We start from the raw sequence: 24,617 nt of genomic DNA on the forward strand, positions 1-24,617 counted from the left end.
CTGGCAAAACAGAGCAGTGTATCCTTTCTCCCTGGAAACCAGGGTCGGCCCCGGCGGCCTGTGCTGAGGCCCTCCGCCCGGCACGCCTGTGACTGTGTTTTGAGCACTGCATGTGGCTTGTCACTTGGGGGGACGTTTGGGGTCACTCGCCCGGCATCCCACCCTGAATGCGGCCGAGGCCCAGGGCCAGGCTGTCCACCCAGGGCCCTGCAGACCTGGGCAGGGGCCATGGCCCGCCTCGGAGGGCACCGCGCCCAGCCTGTGGTGCTGTGGTGAACCGGGCGCGGCCCGGGGTCTGGTGGCCCCGAGTAAAGGCCAGCGTCTCTCCGAACTGTGTGAGAAGACGGCCTTTCGCTGGCTCCCCAGCCGCAGAGGCCGCGGCCGCCCCGCACGCCTGGCCCGGCTGCCGCTCCGGCTCCCGCGCTGCCTGCCGACCACCTCTGGACGGGACGCTGCAGGCCAGCGCCCGACCTGCGTTCAGTCCAGGTGGACGTCGGGCTGGAGTCGGTGTCGTCATGGCAGGTCTGCACCTGTCACAGGAGGCCGCTGGCGACGGGCAAAGCAGAGCCCTTGGCCGTGAGCGATGCTCGGACCCTGGTGCTGCCACGCGGCGGGGCCGGTGGGGACCCGGCCACTTCTGACCCTCCCGTGGGCTTGCTGCTCACCAGGGCTGCCTCGCTGACTGGGTGGGACAGATGGACAGCTTGTCTGGGCCCCTCTGGATTGTTAGGTGTCCACAGGGGACAGTGAGAACAGGCCGAGGGCAGAGGCGCCCCTGGCGTGACCGTCCTGCGTGGACCTTGCAGATGGACGTCCCCTGCCGGGTCCGAGGCTGGTGCAGAGGCGCTGGCAGGAGGCAGGGCACCGAGCGCTGTTTTCTAGCTGGGGACTTGACCCCAAGCAGGTCACCCCACAGACTAGCCTGCCAGCCCCGGGCAGGTCTGAATCCTGAGGCTGGCCGTCCAGCCCCTGGGCTTCCTGGTCCTTCTGAACCACTGGGCCCCTGGCAGCCGCGGGAGGGGCAGCTGGGGCCAGGGCCCAGGGCTGCCCATGGTGGCAGCTGAGGCCAGGTCCTGGGCTGCACTGAGACGCTTCTAATAGGAAGGTGAGGCCCCTCACAGCCGTCTCCCTGGAGGGCCAGCGTCCCACTCGGACGGGCTGAGGACTCAGTGCTCCTCTGACCCACAGGCCCGGAAGAGGTGGACTTCACGTGGAGGCTGCTGCTGGCCAGGAGGGCCTCCGGGGAGACCGAGTCAGGGGTCTGCCCGCCTGTCCAGGGGGCCCTGCACGCCTCCTGCTGATGTCCCTCCCTCTGTCCCCCAGCCTGGGTCTTCACAGCAAGGACGTCATTCCCTGAAACTGTCCCTCACGGTGCAGGCAAGGCCTGCTGGGCAGCTGGCTCGGCTCAGACACGGGGACAACGCGCGTCCTCTGAGCAGAGCCACCCCCGGCCCCCCGTGCTCTGTCAGTCGCTGCCTCTGCAGAGGCAGATTTGTCCCTTCCCACCCGCCGCGGTGTCCCCTCAGCCCTAGCAAGGACCATACCATCCAGGGCCTGCTCTGCCCCCAAACCCTCCCCCGTGTGGCCAGGAGCGAGGCCGGCTCTGCCCCCGGGGGCGGCGGGCGTGGGGGACAGAGAGGAAGCAGGAGTGGCTTGCTTTCTCCTTTTTGTACCTGGGAGGAACCCCGGGCGCTTAACCACCAGCCACGTCCCAGCAACCCGCCTTTTCACAGTTTATTCCAGGGCTCGCTGAGTTGCCGCCGCTGGACCTGAACTCGGGTCCTCCTCGCAAGAGTGTGTTAAAACCTCGTGCTGAATGAGGTCCAGACCACGGTGCTCGCCTCCCGGCGACCTCGACTTCGGGGGCCGCGTGTCCCCCAAGCCCACTCTCCTGACCCACAGAGCCCGGCCGGGAGCCCAGCACCGCGGCCCACCTGGCGTTCCGTCTTCAGGTCTGACGGGCGCCCTGCCTCTCCTGCCGCCTCCCCCGCTCCTGCGGCAGAGCTGGGCCCCGGGGCACAGCCTGCGTCCAGGGCCAGGTCGGGTAGCCAGCGAGGACATGCACTTCCCTGTCCCCGCTGGGCCCTGGCAGCAACCAGGGAGGCAGAAACGAGGTTCACACCCCAGGGCCCTGGCCCAGTCACGACGAATCCCAGGCAACGCTCTTCAGGGACAGGGACAGGGACAGGGACAGGGACACACATTCCTCAGCAGGGCACAAGGGAGCCACTGGACTGTGGGCCGTGCGCTGCTGTCTCGGCCCCTCCGGGAGCCACGTGCCTCCACGTGACACACCGAGTGTGGTAGCAGCACTTGGCAGGCCCTCCGCAGGCTGTCCCCATGGCAGGTGGCACCCAGGTGGCACCCGGCAGACGGCCGGGACACTGCTCTCCCCAGGGCCGCAGGGAGGTGACCACAGGTCTCGGGGCCCACTGCTCCCGCCACTGCCCACGGCGGCAGGAGAGCCCCTACCTGGCCACAGGCTCCTGTGACCCTGGACGACCTGTGTCCCCGAGGAAGCCACGCAGCAACACCGGCTCCACAGGCGGAACACGAGGCTTTGAGAGCTGGGGACACCTGTCACCGAGGATGGAGTGGCGTCAACGTGCACATAACCCCAGCGGGCGCTCACATTCTGAGGCAGGGACGAATCCTTCCTCAAGAACAGTCACCCTGCCAAAGGCACCAAGGACAGCCACATGCTGTGTCATGTCACATCAGCCTGGGTGTACATGACCCTCCCTGGACCTGTGTGATGAACAACCTGCACAACTGTGCTGGTGCGCTCTCGGGCGCTCGCTGCCGCCTTGGCAGCAGAGCAACAGCGAGGAGGCTCTGAAGTCTCTGCAGCGAGTCCTGCTCAGAACTGCATGTTCTGGTGGTTCTGGAGAGGGGTGAGCAGGGCTGCCAGGGAAGTTTTCAGTAAGAGGGAAAGGGGGACGCAAGGCCTCAGCAACGGGAACCCCAGTGGTAATGGGAGGTGGGACACTGACCATGGAGGACCCACTCGGCTCAGTAATTTGAGGAGGGTCTCTAGGAGGCGCCTCGTGAGCAGCCCTGGGGCGGGCAGTGCACTGCCAGGGACGCGGCGGGGGCAGAGGGCTCCTGGCTGAGAAGGCCCAGCAGCAAAGCCCGCTGGGCGGGGGCTGAACGGCGCTCCTCCCACCCGTCACGCCACGGCCGCCTCCAGCCAGGCTCGGCCCAAAGCCCCAACCCCAGAAGAACGAGGCAGAAACACGGAGCGAGGCGGAGGCCGGGGCCTGAGGCGCAGGCTTCAATTGCTGGGGAGGGGCCGTCCAGCGGAGCGCGGCGGGTCCAGGAGGGGCCTCCTCTGGAGCCTAGTCCCTGCGGATACCCAGCCAGACTAGAAGCCGGTCCAGGAAGGTGACAGCCCGGGACAGCCAACCATCGCTGGAAGAGGAGGAGACCGTCAGAGCTGAACCCACGGCAGAGGCCGCCTCGGGGAGCGCGGGAAGGGCTGGCCCCACGCCGGCCGCGTCCCTGGACCGAGCAGAAGACTCCGGGGAGTCGGCCCCCGCCGTCCCGCCCGGCCCCATGGTGCTGAGGGGCACTTGGCTGCTCCTGAAGGACGTGCCAACCACCCGGCCTGCCCGGGGGTCCCCTCCGTGCTCCAGCTGGGTGACAGAAGGCCCCTTCCTCCCCGGGATGGGGACAAGCGGCATGCGCTGCCCCACCAGGAGGCTAGGCTGCGCAGGACTCAGGCAGGCGCGAGTTCAGCCCAGCAGGGTCCCCGGGGCGCCCGCTGCAGCTTCTGTGGCATCGCGCGTGGACACTCCATCCGAAGCTCGTCCGCGGGGGCAGCTCGGCCCTTGTTGGTTACAAGTGTGGGCCGTCTGGACTCTCGGTGGCTGGGAGTGAGTGGCACCCAGCAGGCGTGGGTGCAGGCGGGCCACGTCCTCCAGAGTCCCACGCGAGGACCCGTCCCGCCTGGCCGGCTGCCCCGTCTGGGGCCCGCAGCAGGCGAGGGGGGCTGTTCCCTCCAAGTTCAGCAGCACGACCCCCTCCCAGCTGGCCTCTCCGTGCGAGGAGCTGACCTCGGCCACCCTGGGCATCCCGGGGGCAGGCAGCCCGTCCCTGCGGGCAGGGCCTCCGTACCTGGGGCTCTCTCTGGGGCCGGAGCACTCGTCGTCCAGGAACACGTCACAGTCGTGCAGACTTGCTGGCAAAGAGACGAGGCACGGTCAGAGGTGAGGCCGGTGGCCCGAAGGACCCCACTGCCCCTCGGGCCAGGGGGGAGGGGCCGTTTCCCCCAACAAGCTGATGGCGATATCGGGACCACGCCAGAGTCAGAGCGCCAGCCACTGAGGAGACGAGAGGCCCCCAGCCCAGTGACCAACAGCCCAGAGCCAGGGCCGCGTCCTACGCTCCACTGACCAACTCCCAGCATTGTAGCTGCGGATGAGGGGCACGGGGACCGCGCTGGGTCACGGTCCTCTTGGGAAGCGTCACGGCAAGGTTTTCATTAAACACGATCCGCACGGCTCAGCCGCACCAGACCCTTTTCCAGCGACTAGATATATGAACTCCTTTCACCCACACGCCACCCTGGGAGAGGGAGGCCAGTGACGCGGCCCCAGCCGCACAGCCACTCAGCGGCTGAGTCGAGCTGTGCCCGGTCTGGGCCCCCGACACGGCAGTTCTCCAGCTGTGCTTCGATGCCACGCAGGGCAAGAGCTTCGCACCGCAGCGAGCCTTCGACCCCAAGTTCCTCCTGCTGCGCTGCATCCCAAGGACACAGCCGGTGGGCCAGGTCGAATGGACGCGGGAGAGCAGCCACGTGGCGCCACAGCCAGGAAGGAACTGCTGCCGGGGGCACACTGGGAAAGGGGAGAACTAAGTTCCCGGAGAATTCCGCCTAGCCTGCTGCCTTCCAGGGACCCGCAAGTCACAGAGGTGCCCAGGGGAGGGACCAAGAACGCAGAACCAGCCCTATGCATAATCCAAGGGGCACTTACTGTCCAACGTCACAGATGAACAAGGTCAGGCTCAGAGGCAGATTAAGGGTCCCCACGGTGGCAGAACAGGTGGCCCGCCCCAGGACCTGGTGCTTCCATGTAGACTTGCCATCTCAGACAGCAGCCTCACGACCCCCAGCCTGGTCTGCAAACGGGCCCCTCTGGAGAGACTGCCCGCCTCTGAGGCATGGTTGTCCCACCCAAGCCAAAACCTTTTGCCTCTTTCAAGATGCTCACACCATTTTGGGTGCAAAAACCGATCCCGAGAGGCCATAATCTGCTAAAACCAATCTTGACCTAATCACCTAGAGATAACTGCCTAAAATTCATGGCAAATTTATTTGAAGTTGTGTCCCCCATATCAGATAGTAGGAAGCCCATCACCCAACATGCCTCAGGGGACACTGCACCGAGGGCAGAGCAGGTGCCAACCCACTCGACGTGCTGGAGGTGGGCAGGAAGACAGGTTTGCGTGATTTTTACCTTGACGATTTGTGCCCCAGGGTGAGGCAGAGCCCAGCTCCTTGGGGAACTGAATGGAACTCAGGAGAATGTCCAAGTCCTAGACACACCCGGACGAGGAGTGGGCTTTGGGATGTAGGACCCTGCCAGGCAAGAGGCCCTCAGGAGGGAAGCAGGACAACAGCACGAGGCTAGCATCCCCGGGCGACAGGACAGGTGTGGGGCTCTGGACCACCCTGCCCAGCCCTGGTAGCTCCAGTGAGGGTCTCGGTCTGTGACCACCACACCTGATGGCCTAGTCTTGCTGGAAGTGAGGTGTGTGTGGAGTGACTTTGCAGCAGGAGCTTCCACAGGCTCGTTGCCTTATTTCTGCGTCTCCCCAAAAGTCTAATGCAGAAGTCCTAACCCTCTGCACGCCAAGGTGGGACTGTATCTGGCAAGACGTGGTTAAGGAGATGAGGCCACCAGGGTGGCATCCTCAAGTCTGTCTGGGGCTTTTATACCATGAGGACAGAGAGACACCAGGACAGGCAGGCAGAGGAAGGGTCGTGTGAGGGCCCGGCGAGCAGATAAGTCTGGGTGAGCAGCGGAGAGGCCTCGGGAGAAACCCAGCCTGCCCGCCCTGACGTTGGAGTCCGGCCTCCTGAACTGGGAGAGGAGACATTTCCTTAATCCATCCTGGCTGTGGAATGCTGTTTTGGTGGCCCTGGCAGAGAAGCATTGCACCTGCTTCAAATTTCAACACAGAATGCTCATTAAGTGAAGAAACCAGAAGCTGCTTTGGTTAATACTTTTAATTACATGATTGTAATTATACAATTTCCACTATTCAGTATTTTGTATAAAACCAGTTACAATACACAAGATTTTCAAATGCAACAATATGTATCAAACTATATATATATATGTGTGTGTGTGTGTGTATATATATATATATATATATATTTTTTACAGGCCATTATGAAGCTGGATCTTAAAAATACCTTCGGGAAAATAAACATTCAACCAGGTCTCTCAGCTTTAAAAAATATGATTAGAAATATACATTTTAATTAAAATATCAAAACAATGAGTGATCAAATACTGATTAATCAGTTACATTTTAAAACTTTTAATAATCTGTACACGAGTGCACATTAGATAAAAGTCTGCAAATTATTAATATAAAACTGCAGTACTCTAACTGGACAGCTCTATGGGTGACAGGAGGTAATTTCCTAGAGTACAGGCGAGACGGCAGAGCAGCAGGAGCCTTGCCACCACGTTTCAGCCGAAAAGAACGATCCAGAAATCAAATGTGTTTAAGGTGAAATTTGATGGGCATTGCTTTTTAAATGCAATAGGAAATGAGAGAGAGAGAGAGAGAGAGAGAGGGAGAAGCAGCTAGGGCCTTCGAGGACACCCCAAATCAGCACACTGCTCTCCGTCACAGACAGTGATTCAAGCAAAGGGAAGGCTCCAGAACTCTTGGCACAAGATGCCCAGGAAACCCACAGCTGCGTTGCGCCCCAGAAGCAGACGCGAGGGCCTCGGGAGAACACCAGGAAGGCTTCTGGGCCGAGCCAAGAGGTAGAAAACACCCCTGGACTGGGGGTGGCAGAGGGGGGAGGGCGGATGGGGGAGGTGAGGGCTTAAGCTTTTAACTGGGAAATTCTAGAGACAAGTAAAGCAGCCACACTGGGCAGGTAAGGCCACCTGTAAGGGAGGCACGGCTCACCGTCCGCTCCCCCGTGGGAACAGGGCTCTGCTCGGCATTCCTTGGGCCCCTCTACACTTCCGGAGCCCAGTCCTGCAGACCTCCTCCCTGGGACTCTCCCTGACTCTTGACGATTTGAGTCAAGGGCACCTATAAACATTCTTTTCTAATTTGGATTCCCCGGGAAGCGGTCCTGGTGTGCTTTCAAAGCTATTTAAGGCTCGTAAGTTAGCGGAACGGCTCCACCTGACACGCACGGCCTCATCTTGCATAGCAACAGGGTCTTCAACAGGACTCGGAGTTAGAATCCCAGAAGATTCGGTTACCCTGTGGTTTTGGGTGGACTGGGGTTTGCTCTGGTTCATGGCAGAAAGAACTTTCCCAGAGCCAGACCCAGGGACTTCCTGAATCCTCCACGCGTCCCCAGTGAGCTTAGTGGTGTTGCTAAGAGGCTCCTCGGAGGCCCCGGCCCATCCTGTGGGCATCCCGGGGATGCACCTTCAGCAAACTGAAGTGTCCTCTGACTCATTCCGTGAGCTGGTTACATACAGGGATTTTTAGCAGAAGCCACAGTGATAGCGATTTCAGCTGGAAAGTTGAGAGGCCAACACAAAAAGGCAACTGAAGAGAAAAGCACTGTGGTCACCAAAGGCTTTGGCCAAGACCCCAGCTGGCTTGCCCACCAGGAGGGGCCAGAACTCAGCATGGGATGGCAGGGGCATGCTGCTCAGCTGGGGCAGGAGAAAGCCCTGTCCCGAAGCCACACGTGGGGCTGGGCAGGGAGGAGGCGGCCCTTACAAGGTGGTCCTGAGACCTGGGCTCGCCCCGGGCACAGCGAGAGTGCTCAGCACGGTCTCCGCACGACAGCACAAGGACTGCTCCTCTGCCCACCCAGCTCCTGGGCTGCTGGCCTCCACGGATGGAAAGCCATTGCTCCCATGACCGAGTCCCCAGGGCTCAGAAGCTGGCGGAATCCTGTCCCCTCAGACCTGATGATGTCACACTTCCCTCCAAGAGCGGAGACCCTGAGCCGGGAGCCATCGCCCTCAGTGCCGTGTGCACCAACAGGCTTCACCCCGTCTCACCCCACCGCGGCAAAGGCGGCTCTGTGCGTGGATCTCCCCCGACGTTCACCGCGTCTTTGGAGGAAGCATGCCCAGTGCCAGCGGCGCCTCTCTCCAGGCTCCAGGTGGGGACAGGAAAGCACGGTTACCACAGAGGAAAACCGCTCACTCCCTAAGGAAGTAACCAAGGTGCTTGCAAAATATTTTGTAATTATGGGCCCTGGGCTTGTATTTTTTTTGTTTTTTTTAGCAGCAGATTAACTGTTTCTGTGACTGCTGTGGTCACAGCCCCTGCTGGGGTCCAGGAGGTGAGGGGAGAAGGCACTCGACAGTTCTGTTGTCCTCCCTGACCAAAGGCAGCAGCGAGTGCGCTCACTGCCCACAGCTGAGGCCCCAAAGCAACGCCCACCACTAGGATGGTCTCAGCCAGTCACACAGGCAGCAAATCCCACGTGGCACAGAAAGACTGAAGAATGTCGACATTTTTCTTTTTAAAGTTGCCACAATGTGGGATTGCTGTTTCCAAAGGCAAAGTCCAACTCTGTGTGTGTGTGTGTATGAGTGTGTGTTTGTGTGTGTGTGCGTCCGTGTGTGTGTATGAGTGTGTTTGTGAGTGTGTGTGTGCGTTCATGCAGGGGATGCTTTAATTTGTCTAATGGGCGATCCAGGAAGGCACAGCCTTCCAATTCTTCAGTCCCTGAACGACATTGAAAAGGAAGGACCTACACTCATCTCCAAACTCGGGAACCAGTTTCTCCTCCTGAGTTTCCTAAAGCTCCCATTAAAGCTCTCCGGCAAGGTCAGGGTGGCCGAAGGGCCAGGCGGCGTGGCCACGCGACCTGTGTGCGGCCGGTGTTCACAGTTCTCGTCGTAAAGCACTCTTTGGTGGAAGACAAGCAGCTTGGGTACTTCACAGAGTGAACGTCACAACAGTGTCTCGAAGAGGAAAGGGAGGAGGTCGGGCTGAATAGCATCCGTGCGAGAGGGACCACGCCAGGGCCGTCAGCTGGGGCCACGGGGCGAACAGAAGACAAAAGCGTCCACGTCCTCCCTCAGAGCCTCCCGGATTCTGAAGGCCAGCGGCGACAGTGATGGTCATCACGGGGCCAGGATGCGCCACCCAGACCGGGCAGCTCTCTGGACGGCACGGGGGCCATCGACACCTGAGGCTAAGTTCACAACGGTGTCTTTGTTGTCTGACTCGAGACGATGCTAGAAGGAGAGCCGGGCCTCCCGCGCTGCCTGACCCCAGACTCAGCGCGTCGCCGAGACCAGAGGACCTTTGCTTCTTCCAACGGACTTCTTAGGTGGACAGCAGCTAAGGCGTCTGCAATTGTGTTTAGTTTCCAAAGAAATTGTGCTACGTCTTGTTGGGGTTTTCTGTTCCCAGTCTTCCTTCGGTTCTGGTCACAGGCTTTTATTTAACGCAAGACTGTTTTAGTCCTTGATAGAGAGGGACTGAGAGAAAGGAGAAAAAAAAGAGAAGAGTAGAAGGATTTTACCATGAGGCCTGACGGTGTCCCGGAGGCAGTTATCAAAGACAAGGAAGGCGACATGATAAAGACATGACATGCGCAGAATCACAGACTTGAGGTCGAATACTGAAAGACAGGACAACATCGACAAGGAAAGACAAACAGGAGAGAAAGGCCGAGCGGAAAGGGGTTCGATTCTGCAAAACAATAAAAACAACAGAAGTAAATAAAAACAAACGGAGACGGGAGGGCAGGGGTGGCCGAGCAAGGGCAGTACCATGAAGCCACCCAGGGCACTGGCAGCAAAGCTCTCCGTTTCCTTCCTTCCCTCTGAGGGCCCAGGCTGCGAGCAGAGTGGAAAGAAGGACAGACAGGAGGTTACTGGAGGACTCTGCAGCCAGAACCGTCCAGAGAAAGCTCTGGCACCTCAAGCTGCTTCCTGTTCCGCCAGGCCCTTGGGCACATCTGCAAGGGGACACCCAAGGCCCGTCCTGCTTGAAACGGACCCTTGCGGGCCCTCACCCACCTCCTCCTTGCCCGCCCCCTCCCCCTCCCCCATATTCCCGTCTCTCTTTCCACTCGGTCACAACTCGCAGGGAGGAGCAAGAGCGGAGAGAAGCGCGGCCCCCGTCCGACTGAGACCCATCGGGGGCCCACACGGTCCGGCCACGGAAGGTGCCTCGCACTGACCACCCAGGTTTCTGAGAGCCCGAGTACAGAGGAAAAGGTCCCGGTCACCTGGTGGAGACAAGCAGGAAACAGCTGGAATTTTAAGGGGACATGAATTCACATTTGAAAAGATCAGAGGGAGGCAGCATCGTAAAAAGATAGACTCCTGGACTCCTGCAGGGACGGAGCCCAAGGGAGGCAACGCCAGGAGCCACGGAATGGGCAGAAGCAACCCGACAGGCACCAGGCTCTGCGACTCAGGTCCGGATCGGCCACAGGCGAGGCGGGGGCACTCTGCAGAAAGGACTCAGGATGTCAAGATGCAAGGTCGCCGCTCCCAGCTGAAGGGCTTGGGCTGAAGAAAGACCCTCAGCATCTCTCCCCGCAACGGAAACCACCGGGTACAAAACACCCCGAAGCCACCGGCAGCAGGCCACTCAGGCAGCTGGAGCAGAACCCTGGCTCCGCAGGAGCAGCTTGGAACAGGAAAGTCACCTGCTGTACAAAGAGCGATTTCTTAGAAAATGGGACAACGATTAAAATATGAAAGACTGCCCAAAAGAAACGGCAGAGGCTTCCAGAAACAGGCGCTCGGTGGGAGAGCTGTGTGAAGCCGTGACTGAGGCGCACATCAGCAGACGGGGCTGCACGTCGCCCCTTGTGGGGTGTGACAGGCGCAGGCCTGGCTTCAAGACAGCGCCGGGGGGGCGCAAGGGCAGGGGCCGACTCTCCAGTGCGTTTATTAATTCTGAAAAGAGGATGCTGGAGTGGTCGCGGCTCTGCGGGAAGTGGGAGGAGCTTCTGCTTTTGGACTTGAGAAAGGGAACCAGGCGCCACGGAGTCTCACCAGCACTGAGCGCCGATGCTCCTGGTCACCAGGCCACACGCTCTCCGTGTGTGCTGGGCCTGGGCCACTGCACTGCACGTGGCTTAGGTTTACCGAGGCTTGTCCAGAGGGGCACGTGACAGAATGATCATCTGACAGGACAATCACAGTGGTGTCTCTTTCCCAGTGACACACACTTAGGACAACATTCCTGTCCCTACCCCTGGCCCAGGAAGCTTGCTCAACAGGCCTGGAAAGAAGTTCTGAAGGCTGAAGACCCTCTCAGCAACTGCCCCAAATCAGAGGAGCCAATTCAGTGCAAAGTGACATCCTGGAAGGCTCGGGGAACAGAGGAGAATGTGGACAGGAACCCCGGAGTTCCCACGCAGCGAGCAGGACTGCAGGAGAGAAGGCCTGTCCCAGGAGGGGCCGCGCAGCAGCCGCCTGGCGCATGTGGAAAGGGGTCCTGTTTTGAAGGTGTCTTCTCGTCCTGCTGTTTAAAGAGATCTCAGCTCGAACTTCAGAACGACTTCTCTTCCCTGATTGGGTCATGCACACCGCTGCCCTCTAACCAAGAGCAAGCAGGGTTCAGAAGAGGAAACTCCCGCCGAGAGCCGGTGACCCTGGTCCCCAGTGCTTCCTAGAAGCAGGTCGTGGACACTGTGTATCACCTACTCGTCTTTCCTTTGAAAACAGGTAAGGTGAGGTGAACAGAGGCCAAAGCCTCCCCCACACCAGAGAGCAGCGGCTGAGCAAAACCTGAACCCCAGTTCACTCGCTGTCTCACTCCTTTGCCTCTTTAAATCACCTCTGAAAGTTCATCTCAAAATTAAAAAGAAGTCCTTTCTGGTTTCCAGCCTTGCCCCAAATTCTTGGAAACTGCTTTGGGCCAGATCACCGCTCAGCCCAGATCCCTGCATCTGGAATCTCTGTGAGGACCTCAAAGCATCCTTGTCTGATACTCACTGCAGAGAGAAGCACAGGCCACCCGAGTGACGTCAAAAACCTTGGCACTGCACGGCCACCCCTCCCTAAAGGAACGTGGCACCACGTGGGCATGCGTGCTGTGTTCCTGGACTCTGCTCCTCCAGGACCTATAAAGGCACAATCCTAAAAAAAAGAATTAAGTGCGCAAGACACACTACACGGTGAAGGAAGCCTGAGGAATGTGTTCGTTCAAAGCATGTTGAAATTTACTCTTTTAGCTTCTGACAGTTTGCCTCACCTGAAATGTCAAGAGTCAGAATACTCCCATTTCCTACCGTTTAGCATAGAAAAGTGGAAAACAAGAAAATGAGCCAGGCTTGGTGGTGCACGCCTGTCATCCCAGCGGCTCGGGAGGCTGAGGCAGGAGAATCTCGAGTTCAAAGCCAGCCTCAGCAACTTAGGGAGGTGCTAAGCAACTCAGTGAGACCCTGTCTCTAAATAAAATACAAAAAGGGCAGGGGATGTGGCTCAGTGGTTGAGTGCCCCTGGTTCAATCCCTGGTACCAAAAAAAAGATAAAGAGGAAAAACAGAGTCCCACCTGTTCTGCCAACTGTAAGAACATTAGTGTCATGACAGATCTTTCCTCGGTCTTATCCTTCTAGATACAGAAACCTGTGCATCTATGAATGTGGATCTAGCCATATCTCTCTCTCTAAACAGTATAACGTGCATATACAAAATCAGTAATACTTCAGAACTTTTGTGTGAGGCTCTCTTCTTGTGCTTCGGGATCCTTTACCCAGGTCACTGAATTTTCTTTAGAAACATGACAGGCTTTTGCCCAGCATGCATGAGCTCCAGGTTGAGCCCCAGCACCACCAAAAATAAAAAATAAATAGAAACACTACTCTCAATTCCTTTGGCAGGATGAAACAATCCTGGTCTGTTTCCTCTTTTTTTGCTGTTATGAATGAGAGTGACGTCATGTTATGGAGTTCCTAAATCTGAAATTCTGTCAGCATTTCTCTAATTTTCCTGTCGAGTGGAATTGGAGAGTAAAAGGACTATGAATATTTGATACGTTTCCCATGAAAAATTAAAGCCCCCAAATCACAAGTCAGGCCGGACAATTCTCAAACCCTCGCACTGGGGCCCCGTCTGTCACCCTCTCGTGAGCATCTAAGTGTGTAGCAGGGTCTTGCGAGAGAATCGGCCAGGAGGAAGCCGCGTCAGAACTGAACCGTTCCTTACACCACCAGGCGCAGAGGCCCAGTCAGGCGGCTGCTCCCGGGATGCACCAAGGGCTGGCACACCGAGGACAGGCAGCACAGCACGGGAAGGGAAGAGCCTGCGCCCACGTCTCCCAGAAGAGACCCCTGTTAACACAAGCTCAAAACCAGGACCACGCGAGCTGCCGGCTCAGGGCAATGGCAAAGGGACACGCGCCTCTCACTCCTGAGACAAGGTGACGCATCGTCTACGTGTCCCTTAAAGAGAGCATGTTTCAGAATCCTCTAGCAAGTCAGTGTCGGCCTCTGGTCCTGATAAATACGCAGAGAGCGCCGTGAGAGCTGATCTGGTGCTAGCACAGCTGCGCGGTCCTGTCGGGCCTGCATTTAATGGAGGAGGGGAGGAATCCTGGGATGAGATGGAGGCAGCAGGAGCACCACGGGGAGGGCCCGGGCCAAGGGGTCAGGAGGGACCTGGAGAACGGCCAGCAGTCACGCTAGCAGACAGAAAGGCCGACAGAATGCCACTAGATGGACAGAAAGAGCTCCTCCAAACTGAGACAGGGCACTCTGGAAACTCATTTAAAAAGTTTTAAGAACAACCACCTTCTCAACTTCTCCACAGCGTGACCCACAGTCCACACTTCCAGGGATAAGAATTTCCCCTGAGCCAAAAAATGAAACAAAAGCCTACATTCAAACAACCCAGAATTTCATAGATGAGGAACATAAAACCCTCTGCAGGGACTCTCTCCCACAGCCGGGCCTCCACCCTCTCCTGCCTCCCTGCCCACGCGCAGGGCGAGGGTCTGGAAGAGCAGACGGGGACCGTGCTGGAGCCGTGCCCAAGAACAGGACTGCGTGCTCACCTTTTACAACTGCTTTTCCTCGAAGCAGATCGGGTGGTTCTTTTAGTAATGCCTGCACTGCCAGAAATGTTAGGTTCAGATGTTTTACAGCTCTGAACACTGGACTGAAGAATTACTCTGAAAACAGTTGGAAAAAAATGAGATTATATTCACTGAAATGACTTTCAAACACTTGACAGAGGAAGGCATTTGGCACGTCAGTGCAAATTATTTTCTTGAGATTGACAGGATTTTCTGTAAACACACTTGCCAAAAAAATTTGAAATACATTTTAACACCAAGTCTTTTGGAAATGAAGCATCTCATTTCCCTTTGAAGGTGGAACAAGATAACCAGGGTGCCCTACCTTTGGAAAATGAATGCCCGGCATTATAATCAATTTCCACACCAAAGCACTTAGCAAATGAAACTGTGAAGAGACTCTAGATTTCTAGTCATGAAACAAGTCATAAACCCAAAATTCTAAAGGATATGATTATAAATTTAGGCATAACTATATAAAATTCACTGCTAAGAGTTCAAAGTATACGTGATAAACCCAAATCAATAATTTCATATAACATTTCAAAATTTTAAAATACATTCAAGCAAAATTTGAGTTTTGTCTGGACTTACTGAATCTTCCAGCACCATCAGAATGAGAGTGAAATCGCTTAAACGTTGTGAAACTTGCCTTAACTCTGAAAAAATACCTTCCGGTGACAGAGACTGCCCAGGAGACAAAGGCATGAATCAGAAAGAAGAGCCCTTGGCAAAGGCCCCCCAGAGTCCTGCCCACAGGGCTCACGTGTGTCTCTAAGTCACCATGGTGAAAACCGCAGAAGATGCCCAAGACTGGGCAGCCACGTCTTCACGTTGGAAGTTCACCACTGGAAAACCAAACGGCACCCTGGTGGGTACGATGGCGTTTCCTCATCTCAAAGGACACACTGACCTGGGAGCGCGTTCCGCTCTTACTTTTGAGCACAGGGTGAGAACTGGTAAGAACCCAGCTTGGCAGAGTCAAACGGCCAGAGCCTCCGGGGCCCCTGTCACCACCACCGCAGTTCATAAAAGAGCCAAGGCCCTTCACCTGCGGCCAAGATCTGAGGTCCTTTCTGTGGTAGGATCGCCCCAACCATAGTAAAATGTGAACCTCGTCACTCAAAGCAGCAGCTCTTCTGAACCAGGCAGAGGCTGGGGCTTGTCTCCACCAGGGGCTTCAAGGCCTCTGGGGAAGAGGAGGCAGGTGCTCCTGGCCCCGCTGCTGCCCTTGTCCACGCAGGGTTTCTCACAGTCCTGTGAAACGAGCCCGCCCTCTCACGGAGAATCAAACCCGGATCAATCGGCCAAGCTCGGTCCAGCGTTTCTCCTGAGGCCCGATCACTCACAGAATCGCTAACAAAACAGAATCGGTGCGCGCAGGATTGCAGGTGCGGCTGGGGTCAAGCAGGCGTGGACAGCCCCAGCTTCTGAAGACGCGGACTCGTCGACGAGGTCATGACACGTATTTATGGGGTACAGGTTTGTGGCACGTGGCAATCAGACCAGGGCCATGGCCTCACCACCGCCTCACACACTCGTCACTTCCTGGTGCTGAGAACGTTCAAAATCCTCACTCCCAGCTACTTTGAAATAATCACCCACCACAGTTATCACACACCCGCCAGGAACGCTAGAAATTATTCCTCCTGTCCAAGTGCTAAAAATTCTCTTTGATTATAAAAAGTGAGGAGGACGTACTTATTTGTCTCTATTAAGGATCCGAATCGGGAACTTTGCATAAAGACAAACAGCAAGCTGGGTGTGATCGTGCACACCTGTAACCCCAGCTATTTGGGACGAGGCGGCAGGGAGATAGCAAGTTCGAGGTCAGGACTGAAAAAAGAAAAAAACAAACTAAACTGCCACTCCCACGACTCCTTCTGAGGTCCAGGCCCACGCAGGTTTGGCCACCGCTCGCCAATCCGCCTCAGTCCCTCATCGAATGGAGAAAATGAGGGTCCTGCTGACTTTTCTGAAACACCACATGGAATTCAAAGATTCCAGGGACACTGGGAGCCAAAAGCACAGACAACTTTCATACTGCAAAATAATCAATATGAAAAAAAATACGTGAGCCTGTACTTTGCCTGCTTCGGAAATCTGAGTTCTGAGTTCTTCATTATTGACTGAGATGTCAAAATACTATTGAAAACAAGAAATCACTGCTCCATCAGGCGCTATCTCTCAGGATGAGAAACAAGAGCTTTTAAAAAGTACTCACTTCTCTGTAGAGCGCACACGAACTAAACTGAAAAGTCGTGTCAGCAGCCGATAATTCACGTGGAATTCTGAACTAAGAGCACGACGGGCGTTGAGGACGGGCTCACCCACCAGGAAGCTTGGTCATCACAACCACAGCCAAGTCCTAGCAGCCGGCGGGCATCAATCACCTGACACCACGGAACGGAAGCGTTCCCGGCCCGGGAGCCCGGAGTTCGCGGCTTTCCACCCTGGCCAGGCCAGCCCTGAGGCCTTCCTCGCTCCTGTCGTCCATGACGGGTTCCTCAGCCTGCTCCTCTCAGCCTGGCCCACAATCCACTCCTCCTGGCGGAATCTACGGAGCCTGGGCGCGCGAGTCCTGGGCACGGGCGTCTGTGGCTCGAGGCTGGGGCAAAGCAGAAAACTGAAGAGCCGCGTGTCTCGCCTGCGGCCAGAAGGTCCTGCACCTTGCCCGCCCGGGGAAGGCCGATCACGCAGCGCGGGGGCACTGACGCAGAGCGCCCGGGTGACCGCTGCCAGGCCCCGAGGTCTCCAGGGACCCGAGTTGGCCACAGAACAGGCCAGCGCTGCAGGACAGCGCTCCTCAACAGGACAACCTGCCCACAGAGATGAGCGACCCCACGGGCCTGGAAAGGTCACCTTACAAACAAAGACTCTGAAACCAAGACACCGGGAGGCGCCACCCGGGGCTGAGGCCTGTTAGAGCCGCCGACACCGCTGAGCTTCCTGCTTCTGCACATTCCGGATGAAAAGGCAGGCTAACCCGAACGCTGCTCAGGCTGGGGCGCAGTGGCAAAGGCCAGCGACGACCCAAGGGTCGGGTGACTGACAGAGCGGCTGAGAAGAGCCTGATGGGATCGGACCCCGGGAACGAGGTGCCCAAGTGTGACCAGCATCAGTGCAGCCGCCTGAACATCTCTGCACTTGGAAGCGTCTGAAGAAGAGCGAGTCTACGCGGTGCACAAATACGGGGAAGGGAACATCTAGAAGAGCACCTGCGTCAAAACTCCGAGCGTGAGCCACCCACGAGCTAGCCTGAAGAACACTCGAGAAAAGGCCCTGGGAAGGACTCGCCGGGCGGGTTTTCTTTTCATTATGCGAAGACCAGAATCTGCCCCATCTTTCAATCTGTCTTGTCCATAAGAAAACACTCACTGAAACCGCGAAGCGCCACAGTGGGTGGCAAAGGAATTTCACTTTGGAAGAGATCCTAGGAGGAACTTCTGCATTCTTTTGTAATTTCAACTCCAAGTTGGGACAAGAAAAGACATTTCTGAAATAGGAGTAAAGGAAAAATTTTAGGAAATAAAGAATGCAGCTCTCGACCTCAGAGGGTGAGGCCAGCCTCCGGTCACCGGACACCATCTCCCTCGGGGGTCGTAACTACAAGGCCCCGCACAGACGCCGCGTGCCACATTCCCCTGAGGAAAGCAAGGGTCTCCGCTGTTCAGATGAAAGGTCCCAAGAGAATACGGACTTGCTTGTGCTCACTAATGAGGACATTCTGGTCATTTTTGAGAAAGGAGAGAAAGGTGCCCAGACACGCGCAGCAGGCCTCTGCTTCCTACTGTCCTCTCCCCACGGAGGAGGAGGGAGAAGAGACTTCTGCACTCGAGGAAGACTCTGGCGAGCCAGCGTGCGATGGCGATGGCGCAGGCCCGTCACAGGCTCCAGAAGCCCACAGAACCACCGTGCTGCTGAAAGCAGACCAGAGGAGACAGCTCTGCTGCTGCGTCGGAGAGGACGCACCAGGACGAGAACAAGGGGGCGCAGCAGAGGCAACCCACCGACAGGAAGCGCCCAGCCATCCCCGTGGAAGGCTTCTGACAGGGAAGAGACACCGTTTGGAAATGGCTTCATTTATAAAAGGCCATTTCAGATGATGGGTTGAGAGTTAAGGGCAGCTTACACACAGGGCGTCAGTTTTCACATCCCGCGTGGAAGGAGCAGCCTCCCTCCCTCCCTGCCACCGTCCCCGGCACTGAAGAGACTCAGTAGAAGAACCTGTGAAATGGGGCGAACCCACCAAGCAGGAGAGCCAACAAGGAGGAGGTCATGCAGGGCGAGGACCACACGGGAGGCCAGAGCAGAGGGACAGAGGGGAACGGATGGGGACTTACACAGCAGCTATCTGTCAGAGGGTCCTGAGGGCTACTGTGCTCGGAAGCCATCGAGACAGAAGAGCAGGATGGGGAGGACGTAGTCACACACAATCCACCACACGGCCACACCACACAGTGCCGAGGTCAGCACGGCGAGGGGGCAGCTGGAGGGGGCGAAGGGAGAGAGGTGTTCACACGGGACTCCAGTCAGTCCGTCTGTAGCGAAGAGACCCGCCGGTCCATCGGTCCATCCACCTGCGTGGGGACCGCAGACAACCTGAACGGCCCAGAGCGGTGCATGGTGGACAGGGCAAGAGGCGTGAACAGAAAGACACCTGCAGAGCGCTAGAGGGAAGCAGGTGTGCGAGAGATCCTGGAGGGCGTGCCCCACGACCTCCAGAGCCCAGCCGGCCAGCACCCTGCGGGCAGCACCCACCCGATGCGGCGCTGCCCTTCACCCTGACCGGGGGCACTCGGGGGCAAATCTCCACCACTGGCTCACTTTCGAATCAGGGTTGGCAAAAGGGACGGGATGCCCCACCTGGATCCAGCAAAGGCTGAATACTGTATTTTGAAAATGGACCCCTGGACTTTCTATTTCTCACAGAACAGAAGGTAACTGCCCACGCGGATCTACCTCTGTGATCCTGGATCCGGACACAGTTAAGTGCACACACACAAACCCAACCACAGGGGTGGGACGGGGGCACAGCACCTGACCAGCTCCCGGGAGACACAGCTCTGAATGAAGACAGCTCTGGCTCGTCCACTGGAGTCGCAGCTCCCACTGCGGACCCCCCAGGAGTTCAGGCAAAGGGCACAGGGGTGGGGGGCAACAGGAGTCTAGAGGCACATGCGACCCAGGGCGACAGACAATGTGCTATGCGTTTTTTCTGTCTGTCCCCCTCACGCAGGCCAGGCTGGCTGGAGTGGGTGCCTCCTCCTCAACAGGTCCTGGGAACTCCCCACACCTAGAAGGGCAGCAGCTCCCGCCAACACGGCACTTCCAAAGGGTCCCCCGGACACATCTGTGACAGACACAGAGGGCTCTACAGAGCATATGCTGCGTGCAGACAACCAGGCTGAACGAGTCGGAAGTGACTGGATCACCACTTCTCCTGACCGTGACACTGTGCCAGGCACCCACTGTCATGGAAGGGACTGTGGTAAACGGTGAACCTAAAATAAAACCTTACTTATCCTGAGTCATACTTACGTCATCTCATTTACTCTTGCTGTAAAATAATGAATCTAATCACCATGCATTAAGATTACATAATACTATCTGAGCATGTAAACAGGACACCTGGGGACATTAGAAAACTACCCATCCCAACCTTCACGTGCAACTGGGATCCGAAGCTGTGAACCCTAACAAACCTGCACCACAAGAAAGGGAGCAGCATGGCTCAGGTTCTGCCGCCCCCCAAATCGACGTCCACAGAGAACATGCTTGCCAGCAGGTGGACATCCAGTGGCACGGACGTCAGGCTGGGACGGGCTCTGGGGAGGGGGCGGCCTCGCCACCCCACCTCACGGAGGAGAAGGCTCGGTGGAGGGGTGTTTGCTGTACTTCCTCCTAGGGATCGCCAGGCCTTGTCCTTCCTCGGTACTCTCAGATGACTAAGTGCCGGTATCCAGGCAACGTTACTCTCTGGCAGTGACAGATGAGTCAAGTCACAACTGGGAGACAGCGTTTGAATTTAATTTCTCTACCCAAGCTGCTACTCGACACTGGGTGTGTGGTGCGGGGCGGGGTGCATTTCTAAAATACCAACAAAGACTTGGCAGGAAAAGATAAGAAAGGTAACCTCCAGCTGACGTCCTCTCCTAGGGCCCAAACAAGAGCAATTCACTGTGATTCATTGTGCTTCATCCAAAAGCCCCTGGGACTTTTAAGAGATCAGAAAAATCTGAGCATTTTAAAGTGTGGCCTAAAAATCTGCTAACTCGGTAAGTGGGGAGGGGAGCGCCGGGGTGTGGTCCGCAGGGTCATGATTACAAGGGCATCCCCAGCACCCTCTCTGCTGTGGTTCTGACTCTCACCGCTCTGCTTCAACTTATGCCAATTGGGGTGCAGCTGGAACGCTAATCAGAGAGGCTGGTCCCTCTTCCCAGGTCTGTTCTAGTTCCCCATCCCAGGGGCACGGACCTCAGGCAAGCCTGACAAGCGCATCCCCCAGGACTCTATGGGGTAACTGGCTGGAGTCGGAGGCCCTCTAAAACCGAGAGCAGCTTCCTCAAGGCAGTGGAGGCTGACAGGGCCACCTGCCCCTGGTAGGGGGTTGCTGAGTGAGGCAGAGGGCAGACTGCCCACCCAGCCTGCCCAGCAGAGGTGACCTGTGCATTTCTGCCCTTTGTCTGACTTTGCAGCCTCTTTTAGAAGCTTCCCTGGTTCTTACAGCCTCCAAAGACGTAAAAAGTTTCTTCCTTCACAGGGGACTTTGAATAAAATCTATTTTCCTGCCACTCTGAATATTTGTAGCGAGCAAGCCAGGGAATCTTTCACTCAGCTGAACCATCCCAGTTGACATCCATCCCAGAAAGGGATGCAGAGAACACAGCATAGAAGGGCATCAGCAGGTTCTTAGGGCATTTAAAATCTCAGTCTTCACTGTTCCACCACTTACAGCGGCTGGGTGCAGGGGCCCATGCGGGTAATCCCAGTGGCTCAGGAGGTTGAGGCAGGAGAACCACAAATTCAAAACCAGCCTCTGCAACCTAGCGAGACCCCGTCTCAAAATCAAAAATGAAAGGAGACCCCGTCTCAAAATCAAAAATGAAAGGGGATGGGGATGTGGCTCAGTAGCTAAGCACCCCTGGGTTCAATCCCCAGTATCAAAGAGAAAAAATAAATAAATAAATAAAACCTACCAGTTACAGATTTTATAATTTCAGCTTTCCTAGAACCAACCACGAAGTAATTTCAAATCTAGAAAACATACCCGAGGGTGGTGGAATGGTGACTGAAGGAAATCTCCTACAGGGCCCTATTTAATGGAAACTTTATCAAGATGAATCTGAATCCCAATTCCTAACCTGACTTTTGAACAGAGGGCAACACCTATTAAGAAATAAAGGCTGACCCAGATTCTTTTTTTTTTTTTTGCGGTGCTGGGGATCGAACCCAGGGCCTTATGCTTGCAAGGCAAGCACTCTACCAACTGAGCTATCTCCCCAGCCCCAGATTCTTTTTTTGTTACCACAGATTATACCCAGGGGTGCTTGACCACTGAGCCACATTCCTAGTCCTTTTTAGTTTTTATTTTGAGATGTGGCCTTGCTAAGTTGCTTGGGACCTCGCTAAGTTGCTAAGCCTGGCAATCCTCCTGGCTCAGCCTCCTGAACCAAGCCTTCCACACGTCTAGTTCCGGGGTGCTTCTAAATAAAAAGAAGCAGTAAGGCCTCAGATAAAAAGTTTAATGAGTGGGCATGCCTGGAGCACTGTGGTGCCAGCCACTCGGGAGGCTGAGGCAGGAGGATTGATTGAGTCCAGGAGTTCAAAGCCTGCCTGGGCAACATAGTGGGACCCAGTCTCAAAAAAGAAAGAAAAAAGGTAATAAAATCCAGAGGAAGGCACCTGAAGCTAAAGTGTGTCGTACAGTGCATGTGTGTTTACTTACGCAACATACATCACGTGAGAGGTGCCTCTGCAAGGTGGCCTGCTTGACTGAGGCACCGCCTCTCTGCAGGGAGGACTCTAATCAATAGCGGACATCAACACCACCCACAAGGACTTTAGACAGGAGCCCTGACCTTCTGCCCTGGGTTGTTTTAAGACCTTCCCAGGGGAGCCTTGTGTGTAATGCAACCTCAGAACTTGAAACTACAGGTGGCAGCCCCAAAGAACCACTTTTAATTAAAAAGAAAGCCTGTTCTCGACTCATGTAAATGATTTATCATATTGTCAGTTCCTCACCTCATTACAGGATGTTTCCGGGATAAAATGACTTATCTCCATTGTCCTGCCCCGTGAAAAAGGTCAGACATTTGCTGCCACACAGTGAAAGGGAGGTTGCTAGGAGGAAGGGATCCAAGGGCAGGGTGAGACACTCACTAAAGAGAAACCTAGGTAAAGTGCAACGCCATGGAATTTGGTGCTCCATATTCGTCCGGCAATCCAGAACGTCTGTGAGCCTGACTCCACACCAGCGGCCTGCGAGGGAGGCCCGGGCGGAAATGCACACGCCCAGCAACTGCAGAACTCCTCCGATTGGATGCTAAGCCTTCTATAATTTGACAGTAACCAACCCCCCCCCCCCACAGAAAAGTGGCAAAAATCTATTTTAGAGCAGTTCACTGGGGCCCCCAAACAATGTCACGACTCTGTGCAATCTACTAGAGCAAGACAGGTGACCTGGGAAGGGGTAGTGAACTTGGAGACGTCACTGCAACTCATCTGGGCCTCCCAGGTGCAGCGGCCTAGGCTGTCCCAGCATGGTCTTGTGGTCATGAAGGAGGACCTGGGCGATAGCTGGCTGCAGCTCCCAGGTCAGCGGCCCTGGGTTTTAGATACCACAAGCACCCACTGCAAAGAGCTGCCACCGGCATGCGGCTGTGCAGGAAAGGGTGTAGATGGCGCTCACGACGGACCCACCCACACACCACGCGACAGAGGCCAGACTCACGTGAGCGGAACGGTGTTGGTTTTTGTCTGTCTTCGGCTCTTCAGGGCCCGCAGTCTATCCCCTTGCGTCACTGAGCTGATTTCCTCGTCATCGCTGTACTGTGTAAGCACAAGAACACGGAGCTGACGGCTCAGGTCACAGGGACCGACCAGCGCAGAAAAGCACCGGGCCACTTATCCAGACTCACGCGCACGCGCGCCGCAAGGTGCTCTCAACCTTTAAAACACTGTTCTCTTGTCACAATCAGACTAGGCACACTTCGAGACAACCAAAGCTGACGTTCACGGGCACACCCCCGACGGCCCTCTGGTGACAAGGCTTAGGGCAGTGGAGCAGCATCGTGGGTTTTCGGCTTGGGAATCGCTCTTTATCAAATGTCACCGGGCCACTCAGGACGTTCGGTACTGCCGCCCGCGAGAGGCTCGGTTCTCCACGTGTCCTCGGAGAACCACTGGCGCCCTGAACCGGCAGCGGGGCCGGAGTCGCCAGGCCCCCCAAGGACTCGCTCCCTCCGCCAGGCGGACGTGCGCTCTGCGCGGGCGCGTGAAGAACCGCGGGACGCCAGCCCTGCAGTGCCGCACGCGCTTTATTGTTAAGGGTGTGCTCCGCTAGCCTCGGCCTTTCCTCCGGCCCCACAAGGGCCTCAACAGCACGTAAAGCAACGACAACAGCGCGCTGCGGGCGGCTCGGTTACCGGCTCAGGCTCCTGCTTGTCGCGACGCTCCACCCCGTTTATGGAGATGTCGTCGACGCCCGAGAGCAGTCTGGAGAAGGCGGCCGCGGCCCGCTGCGCTCCGATCTCCGGCCCCCTTAGCTTCTGCCGGAAGTAGTCCCCTTCCAGCCAGAGGCTCGCTTGTTTCCTAGAGCATTCAAGCAACAAGACACGGCTTTCCAGAAAGATCCACGAATGCCGCTTTCCGCTGGACCTCTTGGGCCAGGAGCTACCGACAGTCCCGCTCCCCATCGGCCTCCAGGCCCGCGCCTCTACTTACATGACCAAAAACTGCTGCTGTGGCCCGATCACCGAGCCGGGCCTGCAGATGCGGACCCACGCGATGGTCTCGGCGGCCGTCATCCTGTAATGCTTCATGATGTAGCAGGCTATCAGCGTGCCCGTGCGACCCAGGCCAGCTGGGGAGACAAACCAACCCGTGAATCCTGGGCTTGCGTACTCCAGAATTTTCTGGGCAGGTAGAAAAAAAATTTATAAGGCTTCCCACAATCCTGCCTACCTCAACTGGTTCTCAAGGCTGGTTACAGGCTGGAATAGCTCAGGGGGCTTTAAAAAGACTGGCGCCTGATCTTGCCCTCAGGACTCAGATCTGATCCGTAGGGGCACAGCCTGGACACACATTCTCCAAACCCCCCGGCTAATGTGAGGTGTAGCTGAGACTGAGACACGCTTGATTTTCAACAAGGGTCACGTTGTCTCGCCCAAGTCTTGCACTG

The 24,617-nt window shown here is 56.6% G+C and overlaps 1 protein-coding gene across 11 annotated transcripts in view; it reads right to left on the bottom strand.

Moving 5' to 3' along the window:
* Positions 1-3,338: 3,338 nt before the first annotated feature.
* Positions 3,339-24,617, bottom strand: part of Cdc14b (cell division cycle 14B) — a 92,109-nt gene continuing 70,830 nt past the window's right edge. For 4 of the 11 annotated variants that reach the window (XM_047526645.1, XM_047526655.1, XM_047526651.1 and 1 more), the window contains exons 10-15: positions 24,161-24,299; positions 23,863-24,028; positions 23,169-23,266; positions 14,195-14,311; positions 9,951-10,016; positions 8,419-9,656 (exon numbers count right to left, since the gene is read on the bottom strand). In XM_047526645.1, coding sequence (XP_047382601.1) covers positions 9,620-9,656; positions 9,951-10,016; positions 14,195-14,311; positions 23,169-23,266; positions 23,863-24,028; positions 24,161-24,299 — 623 coding nt within the window. In that variant the 3' untranslated portion in view covers positions 8,419-9,619. Of the gene's footprint in view, positions 3,412-8,418; positions 9,657-9,950; positions 10,017-14,194; positions 14,312-18,558; positions 18,705-23,168; positions 23,267-23,862; positions 24,029-24,160; positions 24,300-24,617 lie in introns of those variants that run through there. The other 7 variants (XM_047526646.1, XM_047526652.1, XM_047526648.1 and 4 more) reach the window with 5 other exon arrangements.

The sequence above is a fragment of the Sciurus carolinensis genome, chromosome 15, assembly GCF_902686445.1.
Source record: "Sciurus carolinensis chromosome 15, mSciCar1.2, whole genome shotgun sequence".
Classification (NCBI taxonomy): Eukaryota; Metazoa; Chordata; class Mammalia; order Rodentia; family Sciuridae; genus Sciurus; species Sciurus carolinensis.